The sequence below is a fragment of the Dromaius novaehollandiae genome, chromosome 27 (assembly GCF_036370855.1).
Source record: "Dromaius novaehollandiae isolate bDroNov1 chromosome 27, bDroNov1.hap1, whole genome shotgun sequence".
Lineage (NCBI taxonomy): Eukaryota > Metazoa > Chordata > Aves > Casuariiformes > Dromaiidae > Dromaius > Dromaius novaehollandiae.
The window spans coordinates 2642885-2652473 of NC_088124.1; the positions used below are offsets into that span (position 1 = coordinate 2642885).

Here is a 9589-nt window from a genome sequence, read left to right on the forward strand (position 1 = left end):
TGGACTGGGACAGCCACTCTTCGGCAGCTCTTTGGCAGAGCTGATAGTTGTGTAGGGCTTGGGCTGGCTCAGTGCCTCTATTGTAAATATGCACAAACTCTGCTACAAATACAGCCGTACGCTTCCCCCCCGCCCCCATTTTTTGCTTGACCTGTCAACCAAATCAGCATGCCTGAAATCAGATAAAACCGTCGGGTCGTGATGCTGATCTCCCTCTCCTCCCCTCCCTTGGCAGAGAAGGCAGTACTCCCTCTTTCTGTAAGATCGCAGTAGGCTGTAGCTGCCTTGGCTGGAAATGCTGGATTAGACATACTGAGGTATCTTGCAGGATTTTCCAATAATAGGGTTCATAATACCTGCATTCATCTTTGAGCATAATGTTTTTGCAATGAAAATGGTTCGAGAGCTTGAAGGACAGCAGGTTAGAGGCAGGCGGGGGGCCAGGGCACTGGTGAGAAGTCGGCGGCAGCATCTGGCGTCTCATCTGCACGCTGAGACGCCAGACATCCGCGAGGAATTGCTCGAGCCGCTCCCCTTCCCCGCGTGCTGGCGGGGAGCAGATGCGGGGGCCCTGCTTAATGAATGTCGTGTGCAGTTTCATGTTCCCAGGGCTCATTCCCTGAGACACCGAACTGTTTGTGCCCTTCTCTGTTAATTGGAGTGCTGAAAAACGACCGTGTGCCCCTGCCCCTTGTCTGCTGCCCTTCAAAGAGCCTGTGGCTCTGGGAGAGCAGCTTTTGCTGGCTTTTGGTATTTTAAAACATGCATCTGCACCCTTTTCTGAATAGAAGGGCTTGGATCTTGAATATGAAGAAAAGCAAAATGATTTAATAGTTCGTTGCGTTGTGCCCTATGCCTTGGGGTGGTGCTAGAAGCGTGGGGGATGCAGGGCAAAATAGAAAAGCTGAGCTTTGTGCTGTCTTTCAGCAGCTGTGCGAGTACAGGGAGAGGTTAGAAGACCTGAGCGCAGGCTGGGTAACAGAAGTCAGCATATTTTTTGCTTAATACTTTGGGCAGGCTCCCTGCAGTGATGTGGGCATGTGGCAGCTTTGCATCGTTGGGGTAAGCACCTGGGCGCTCCTGGGTGCGGGCAGGGTCCGGCTGGAGAATGAGACTCAGAAAAGCTAATTCTCAGGGGGATTCTTGAGTGTGCGAGTAAAGGATGTCCCTTCACACCAGGCTGCAGGCTGCATGGCTAAGATAGGGCTGTTCATCCCATAACATCTCCCTGAGCAAGGTATGCAGGTTATCTTGGTTATGAACCAAAGTGTCCTTTTATTTACCCCAGCGTAAATACAGTTCCATCCTCTGATCCAGCCCCAATCATTAGAGCTTGTATTCACGCTCAACCCTGAAGCTTCCCTCCTACAGCTTTAAGCCTAAGGACAGCTGCAGGTCACCTCCTTTTCACACTCTTAGATACACAGGCAGAATTTGAGTTAACCAGGACTGCAAGGGGCAAAGGCTTTCCGCAGGACTGGTTCCTGGCAGCGTTTGAAACGGTTGCATCTGGGAGATGAAAACAGGCCTGGATTTGTGAAGGTGTAGCCAACATCCAGCTCACGCAGAGCAGGGGCAGCCAGAGCAAACAAGTTTAAGTTTGAACTTCAGTCTGAGGTGTAGTAAGCGAGTAACCCTCACGCAGGAAGTTTAACCAGAGGAGGCTAAACATTTCCTAGGAAAAATCCCTAGGAAAGTTTTTGTACCTTTTCCACTGGAGGAGTCTCCCTTAATTCAACTCTTTTTGCACTGGTCCATTTGTCTAGAGAAATGCTGAGAAAGAAGGGGTTGGAGGAGCTACCTCACCTGGCTCTGGAAATATCCCCCTTACTTCTGTCAGAGCAAAGAGAAGCAAGTGCATGTTTTTGCAGGTCATTTATTGGTTTCTCCAACAAATAAGGCCACACACACACACACGCACACACCTCGTGTTGTCTGATCATTACACAAGCTTGGCGAGTGACCTGCATTTCGTCCTCGGCAGCCCGAGTGCTAGAATGCGAGTTGAAGAACCCGATAGCTGCACAGGAGCTGTAAGTAAAGAGGGAGAGCCTTCAGCCCAGATTTGGTTACTACAAGCACGTTCTGCATTGGAGCAGCAGAGGAGAGTGGCTGTCAAGTGAGGAAGAGCTGGTTTGGAGGTGGGAGTGCTGCACAGGTTCCCGAGAGGTCAGGATGCCAGCTTGTGTACTGCTACAGTGATGCTGTCGTGCTTCTGGATCATGATATTCCTAGAAGAAGGAGGAAAAAAAAAAAAAAAAAAAAAGCACTGTCTGAGGCACTTAAGCCAGCTACAGTGATGACAAAGCTCAGCCTCGGGTGGGAAACCAGACAGGGGTATCATTTTGTGGCTGCAACAACCCCCAGCTCTGTGCTAGATGTGTCAACTGCTTAATCTCCCACCAAACACCTCAAAGAAGAAATCTTTGCCTACCTCACTGGCAAAAATACCTGCCGAGGCTACAGGATGGGCTTAATTATCCACGTGGATTCCAAGCGTGGAAGAAGCACAGAGCTGGAGCAGCCACCAGCCCCTGAGAAGCTTCCTGGTGCTTTTACGGTTCTTGCTACTGATGATCCCATTAATCTGCTGCTTTCAAGGCCTACACCAGCACCTAGCCTGAGGTGGGGCTTCCTCCAAGCCTTCCTCCAAGGTGAGGACGATCTCCAGGGCTGAGGTGAAAGGCAAAAGGAGGGGAAAGCAGCGCGGCAGAGGCGCCGGGCCCGCACGCTCACCCGCTGTCCGACTCCAGGCACACCACGGGGGTATCGGTGGGGTCGGAGGTGAGCTTGGCTGCCTGCTGGGCGAGGACGGAGATGACGCCAGCGTGCTCGTCCGAGAGCGTTCCTCGGCCTGTGGGACGGGGGAGACTCTGTGTAAAGCCGCGCTTCCCGGAACGGTGCTTCCTACGAGCTGGCCTCCCACGGGGCTGCTCTTGCCCTTCCCCTTTGCCTCCCTCGGCCTCGCGCGTCCCCCCAGACCGTGGCCCGTTGAGGACTTCCTCAAACCACAGAAAAGCCTGAGCTCGAGCAGGCGCCGGCTTCCTTGAGCATGGGGGATGTGGAGCGCCCCAGGGCAGGTAGGTGCTGGATGGGCCTGGGTACCCCCAAACTGGGGGGCTTTGGCAGGACTAGGCAGGGCCTGGTGCCCCCCCAAACCGGGGGGGCTTTGGCAGGACTGGGCAGGGCCCAGTGGCCCCCAACCCCTGGGGGCTCCAGTGGGCAGGGCCTGGTGTCCCCAAACTGGGGGGGGGGGGGCTTTGGCAGGATCGGGCAGGGCCTGGTGCCCCCAATCTCTGGGGGATCCCGTGGGGCAGGGCACGGTGCCCCCCAAACTGGGAGGGGGGCTTTGGCAGGATGGAGCAGGGCCTGGTGCCCCCAACCCCGGGGGCCTCTGGGGGGGCTTTGGCAGGACTAGAAAGGGCCTGGTCCCCCCAAACCGGGGGGACTCTAGTGGAGCAGGGCCCGGTGCCACCAAACCGGGGGGGCCCCAGCAGGGCCCGGTGGCCCCCACCCCGGGGTCGGGCCCGCAGCCCCGGCCGGGGCTCCGCTACTTACACCCCAGGTTCAGGCCCTGCGAGTCGGTGCACAGGACCCCCACGACGGCCGGGCTCTTCATGCTGCGGGGGAGACGGCGCTCGGTGAGCGGCGGCGGAGCCCCGGTGCCCCCCCAGCCCCCTCCCCGCTCCCCGCCCGCCCCCCCGGCCCCCGCGCACGTGTCCTCCAGGTGCTGCTCCAGGCTCCCCTCCATGGCGCCGGGCCCGCGCCCCGCCGCTTCCGCCCTGCCCCGCCGCTCCTGGCGGCGGCGTCGCCCACGTGACGCGCGCGGACGGCGGCTCCGCGGGGCCGAAAAGCCTCGGTGCGCGAACGCGCGCTCCGTGGAGGGCGTGTCTCAGCCCTCCCGCCTTGCTCTGCCCCGGGCCGGAGTGAACCCCAACCGGAGCTTTTGCACCCCAAAACCTGCCCCATGGGGTGGTTACATCCTCGCCTGAGAGCCTCGCAGCGCGGCTCGGGACCCAGAGCTCTGCTTGGGGGCTTCAGTTTGCAGCGCGAGAGCCCTGCGGAATCGGGCTGTGCATGGCCTCGCGTGAAAAGAGTGATGCATTGCAAAGAAACCCAATAATAATAATAATTAATAATAATAATGAGAGATGGGCTGCAGCAGGCAAAGGATGGAGATGCTCCATCGTGCATCTACACTTCTGTCCCCTTTGAAGGGGGGTTGGAGCCAGGCCGTCCCCGGAGGGGGGGCACCGGTGGCTTGGGTCAGGCTGGGCACGGCCCGACCGGGAACCGCCAGCGCCTGGGAGAGTTGGAGCACGATGGCTTTTTTCCCCCCAAATAACGAGGGGGTTTTGGCATAAATCATAGGCGATGGGTGCGGGAGCCATGGCAGCACTGGGGGAACTGGGAGCACTGGTGCTGCCAGCACCGTGGAGGTGCTGCCGGGACTTTTGCAAACCGCCCTCCCCAAACCAGCTGCTGGCAGCGAGGAGGAGGAGGAGGAGGAGGAAGGTGATTTACGGCCAGCGACGCTCCGCGACGCTGATCAGGCAGCGGCAGGAGCCGCTTCGCACGCTGCCGCTCGATGCATCTCGCCGTGTCACATCGGAAAATTAAAATGTTATTGATAGGGGAGGTGAAGCGCAGCCAGATCTGTTTTATTCCGCACTGGCGGAGCTGCAAACGGGCCCGGCCGGGCTCAGTGCCGCCGTCCGAGCGGGGCCTCTCCTTGTCCGAGATGGCCCAGCTTGGCGCCAGCCTTTCCCGGGGAATTTTCCCACCTTGGGAAACGCCGCTGAGCAAAAAGGCTCGAGGGGGGTTTGGGGGGTGGCAGTAATTAGCCCAAGACCAGGTGCATGAGACCTTTGCGAAGCAGCAGGACCAGCCAGAAGAGCTGCCTCTGCCGCAGACTCGCTCGTCGCCAGCGGGGAAAATTGCCCAGCTATTTTTAGCACGCCGCCTAATTAAATATATAGGTAATTTTGCATCTCGCAGGGAGGCTCTGCAGAAGAAGGTCTGCTGGCAGCAGCAGCACCCCCGAGCACGGGTCGAAAACGCGCGGTGTCATTTATGCACCCCCAAATTTTCAGCGCTTCAGGTTTTGCAGCCCTCAGCCTGGTGGCATGCAACCTCGCTGCCGCGTTGCCGGCGAAAGGTTTTCCCGCTGTGGGGGGATAAAAAAAAGATTTCCCACCAAAAATCCAGCCCTGGGTTGGTTTTGGCTTGATTTAATGTGATATTGCAGGAAGACAGTGAGCGAGGGATAAAACGCTGCCCGAAAAGGCACCGTGGCTGCAACAGCATCGCGTCCAGTGGAAGGGAGTCTTTTTTTTTAAGCATTTTCATGAAATCTGCAGGAATTTCAATGTTCTTTTTAACCCAAACCCCCTTTTTTCAGGCCGGAGCAGGCGCTGGGAGAGCTGCCCCATGTTATGTTCAGAGATAAACGTACTCTCGCGACTGAAAAATATCTTATTCCCTCTCTCTTCTCGCAAATAAACACAGCCCAGTCTCTCTTTCTGCAGGATGTCCATCACCGACCCCACTTTAGTCCGTGCTGTGCATGTGTAATCTGGGAAGTACCAGGCTCATTTTTTTCCATGTATTTTGCTTTGGCTGAATAATCAAAAATTCTTGGCTTAGTTCTGATGTGCATCAGTCAAGGAGAAATATATGTGGCTACAGGTACGCTTGCAAAATCCGGCTGCGTTGGCTTAACTGAAAAATCACCCTGGGTGATTGGTGAGGGTGGGATGATTGGTGTCTCTTTATTTATTTTCCCCCCCTTTTGGTGGTTTATTAATATTTCTTTCCTGCCACTAGAGATTCAGTCTCATCTGCTTCTTCTGAGCTCATCAGAAGAAAAAAAAGCAAAAACGCGTCCGCGGAGCCGGTGGGGGTTATATAGGGCGTGCGGGGCGGGCGCCGGCAGACCGGGGCGCGGGGAAGCGGCTCGGCCCCCGGCACCATGCGCCGGGTCCTGCAGGGCCTCTGCCTGCTGCTGCTGCTGCCCCTGCAGCGCTGCGCCGTCATCACGGGGGTAAGTCGGGGTGTCCCGGGCATCGGGGACGTCCCGGGCATCGGGGACACCCCAGGCATCGGGGACACCCTGGGCGTCGGGGACATCCCGCGGGAACCGGCCCCAGTGCCGCGCAGTGATTTGTGCCGCCCTCGCTTTCTCCCCCAAACGCTCCTCACTTCTCCCCTTTTCCCTTAAAACTGTCATTTTTCTTTTTTTTAGCAACAAATGTGGGGATTTTCCCAGCACCCGACTTAGCGATTCGCGTCTCGGTCCCAAATTCCTGGAAAAGGCTGTGCCAGCCGCGAGCGCTGCCGGCGCGAGCTGTGGTCTCTGCTGCTGGCACAAGGCGCTGCTTTAAACTGCCTGTAAAGAGCTGGAAAATTAACTCCCGGCCTCTTTTCCCCCTCTTATTTGCAGCGAGCTCCTGAGAAAAAGAGACGGAAAAGTTATCTATGCCTTTCGCTGTTTGCTTTGGGTTTTTTTGCAGGAGTTTTATTCACTCTTTTGCTTTTCTTCCTTCAGCAAGTCCCTATCGCTCCCGAATATAGAGTCCCGCCGGAGCCTGCTTTTTCTCGGGGTTTCTCTTCTCAGCGCAATGTCCAACCTGGCTTTCAGGGAAATGGGAAAATTCGGGACGTTTCCCAGGAAAAGCCCTGATTAAATGGCGAATAAAGGACTTTCCCTCCGGCAGGGACCCTCCAAGGGCACCGCGCCTTGTGCAACGGGAGGGAAATAGCTGTGGGGCTGGCAGTGGCTGTGGGGGGGGCTAAGGCCACCCCCCCAGCGGGCGTCTGGAAAATGGGGTGGAAAAGGGGTCCCAGCATGTGCCGGGAGCAGGATGAGCCCCAGGTCGGTGCTGCGGGTGCCTCCGTGCCCCCGCTTTCACGTGCTTCGGGGCGCGATGGTGAAACCCGGCAGCGTTTCCAGCCGCCCGTCCGTGCCTCAGTTTCCCTGGAGCGGGGAGGGCTGCAGACCCTGCCGCCCAAATTGCCCCCCAAAACAGCCCTGCGGCCGGTGCGGGGGGCGGCGGGCGACGGTGCTCTGCCTCTCCGCAGGCCTGCGAGCGGGACCTGCAGTGCGCGAGCGGGACCTGCTGCGCCGTCAGCCTCTGGCTCCGGGGCCTGCGGATGTGCACGCCGCTGGGACAGGCCGGGGACGAGTGCCACCCCTCCAGCCACAAGGTACCGCCGCCGGGAAAAATCCCTCGGGATGCTGGCGGCCGGGTGGCCGGGATGGGACGGGGCTGGCGCGGCGGCTCCCTGCATCCCTGAGCAGATCCATCACCCCGGGGTTCATCCAGCAGGGCAAATCCAAACCAAGCCCAAGCGGGTGCTTGTCCCACCCCCCCCCCTCCCCGGGTCGGAGCCCTCCCTGCCTCAGTTTCCCCCCTCCCTGCGCCCGCAAAACCACAGCAAGCACCTAATACACCTTAATAGCAACATCTGGAGCACATCAGCTTCAGCCGCCCCCTCTACAGCCCTGCAAGCCCGTGGAGCCCCCCCAGACCCCCCCGCCGGACCGCGGTGCTGCAGCCACCCATCCATCAGCAGCCCGGCGCTGAGCCGTGCCGGCCGCGCGGTCCCAGGCGAGCGCTCCTCGCCGCGCCGGATCGACCGGCCGAATCCCTGCCGCCGCGGCCATCCATCTCCGCGGCCCCGGCTGCGCCGACGAGGCAGCCGGAGGGATCAGCGGATCATTTCAGCCCCGTCTCCGTTAAATCCCCTGTGCAAAACCAGGGATAAAGTCTCCGGGCTTAAGCCGCTTTTGATGGGTTTCTTGCCCAAAGGGAGAAGCGCCCAGCCGGCGCGAAGCCGCAGCATTGAACCACGACCAAGGGGAGGGGAAGGGAGCCGGCTGGGATGAGCAACCGGCAGCCAACCTTTCGCCAGCTCCCTGGAATAAATCCTGATTTAAGCTCAGCCCTGGCTCCTGAGACACCCGCTGCCCACGGCCACGTGCACTCCGGCAGGAATTTCCTCCCAAGCGGAGAAAAGCAGTTTTTCCATGTTTTCCTGGGAAGGTTTCGTGGCACCACGGCGAGGGCATTTCCCAGGGATGCATCTTGGCTCGGCCAAGTGCAGGGGAAAAAATCTCACCATTGGGTCCCGTCTCCCCTAGGGCTCCAGCATCAGGCGTTGAGCTAAAAAAGAAAAAAAAACACTAATTTTTTTGCTTTCGCAAAACGCCCCGGGTGCTGCCGGCTCCCGCGGCGCTGACGCTCCGGGTGTCTCCCGCAGGTGCCCTTCCCCGGGAAGCGCCAGCACCACGCCTGCCCCTGCTCCCCCAGCTTCACCTGCGCGCGGGGCGCTGGCGGCCGCTACCGCTGCTCCCTCGACTTCAAGAACATCAATTTTTAGGCACCCAGGGCCGGCGAGCCGATCCGCAGCGATTCCCTCGCGAAAGCCGACCCGGCTGGCAGAGGCGGCGGGGGGAACCTGAGCTCATTTTTTGGAGGACGGAGACCCGCTCCCGCGCCGAGCGCCTTGCCGCAGCATGCAAAATATGGGGTGATGTTTGGCCAGTTTTGCTAGAAATTCATTTCAGACGAGGTGAGGTTTCTGGCAGGGCCCAAATGCCCCATTTGTGTGTTTTTCAGCCCAAAGAGGGGAGGTCTCCTGCTTTCATTATTTCTGTGCTTTTTGCAATAGGAAAGGTGGAAGTTAACAGGGGCAAAAAGCCTGTGACAAGCCCGTAATTGGCTCAGGGCAATGTCAGCGGGGCAGAAATTTTTGCTTTCTGGGGACTTTCAGCATTTGGGGGTTCAGTCGACAGCCAAACTTTCACTTCTGCTCAACCCAACCCAAACCTCTGCAAAATGCCCCCAAACCTTTGCAAAACACCCCCAAACCTTTGCAAAATGCCCCCAAACCTTTGCAAAATGCAGCCTGCAGCCTCCGAGCGCCTCGACTGACTGTCTCATTCCTACCGGAGAAAGCGGGTTTGCGGCTGCTGCCGATGGAGATACGAGTCCGTCGCCCGGTCTTGCCTTGGCGGGACATTTCTGCGTGGAAGCAGCTCTTGAAGCCGGTGGTGAACGCACAAAGCCCCTTCTGCAATTAAAAAATAAATAAATAAAAAGAAAGGAAAAAAGAAAAAGCAGTGATTATCAGCAAGCGATTAATGATCAGGTTTCCCCTGCGTTCAGCCCCTAACGCAAGGCAGCTCACAGCACACTGCATTTAGCAGCCAGAGCTGCCCTGAGCCACTTAATGTTGCATTCGGGCTTTGAGGACCGCTCGGTTTGAGGATATCGGGAGCATTTTTGCAGCCGTAGCATCAGCCTAAGCTTCAGGCACCAGCTGCCCCTGCCAGCTGCTATTTACGGTCGCCTGCAAGAGCAGAAGAGGATACAAAATTTAATTAAATGCTCTTCGTTAGCCTAGGTGAGAAAAGCCTCCGATGGGGAGTCCCTTACTGCAGCCACGTGCTTGTTCCCCTCTTCAAAACACGTTGCAGAAAAAAATTATGGGCTGTTTCCAGCTGGGTGAAAGTTTCCCCAGGCTCCTTCCTCCTCCTCCAGCAAGAAACCATTGCGAATTGGGTGAAAAAAAAAATAAAACATTG

General features: G+C 57.9%; 2 protein-coding genes across 4 annotated transcripts; one reads left to right on the plus strand and one right to left on the minus strand.

The window, feature by feature from the left end:
* Positions 1-1860: 1860 nt before the first annotated feature.
* LAMTOR5 (late endosomal/lysosomal adaptor, MAPK and MTOR activator 5) lies at positions 1861-3861 on the minus strand. Its single transcript, XM_026111680.2, has 4 exons — positions 3717-3861; positions 3559-3620; positions 2737-2854; positions 1861-2231 (listed from the first exon to the last, which is right to left on the minus strand). Exons 1-4 carry the CDS (start codon positions 3749-3751, stop codon positions 2171-2173), a joined length of 276 nt encoding a protein of 91 aa, XP_025967465.1. The 5' UTR covers positions 3752-3861; the 3' UTR covers positions 1861-2170.
* Positions 2852-9254, plus strand: PROK1 (prokineticin 1). 3 transcript variants are annotated; one of them, XM_064498143.1, is made up of 3 exons: positions 2852-3080; positions 7081-7206; positions 8263-9254. In XM_064498143.1, exons 1-3 carry the CDS (start codon positions 3060-3062, stop codon positions 8380-8382), a joined length of 267 nt encoding a protein of 88 aa, XP_064354213.1. In that variant the 5' UTR covers positions 2852-3059; the 3' UTR covers positions 8383-9254. The 3 variants fall into 3 exon arrangements, with proteins under 3 accessions (XP_064354213.1, XP_064354215.1, XP_025967689.1); XM_064498145.1 differs by lacking the exon at positions 2852-3080 and adding an exon at positions 3985-6043; XM_026111904.2 differs by lacking the exon at positions 2852-3080 and adding an exon at positions 3985-5688.
* The last annotated feature ends 335 nt before the right edge of the window (positions 9255-9589 follow it).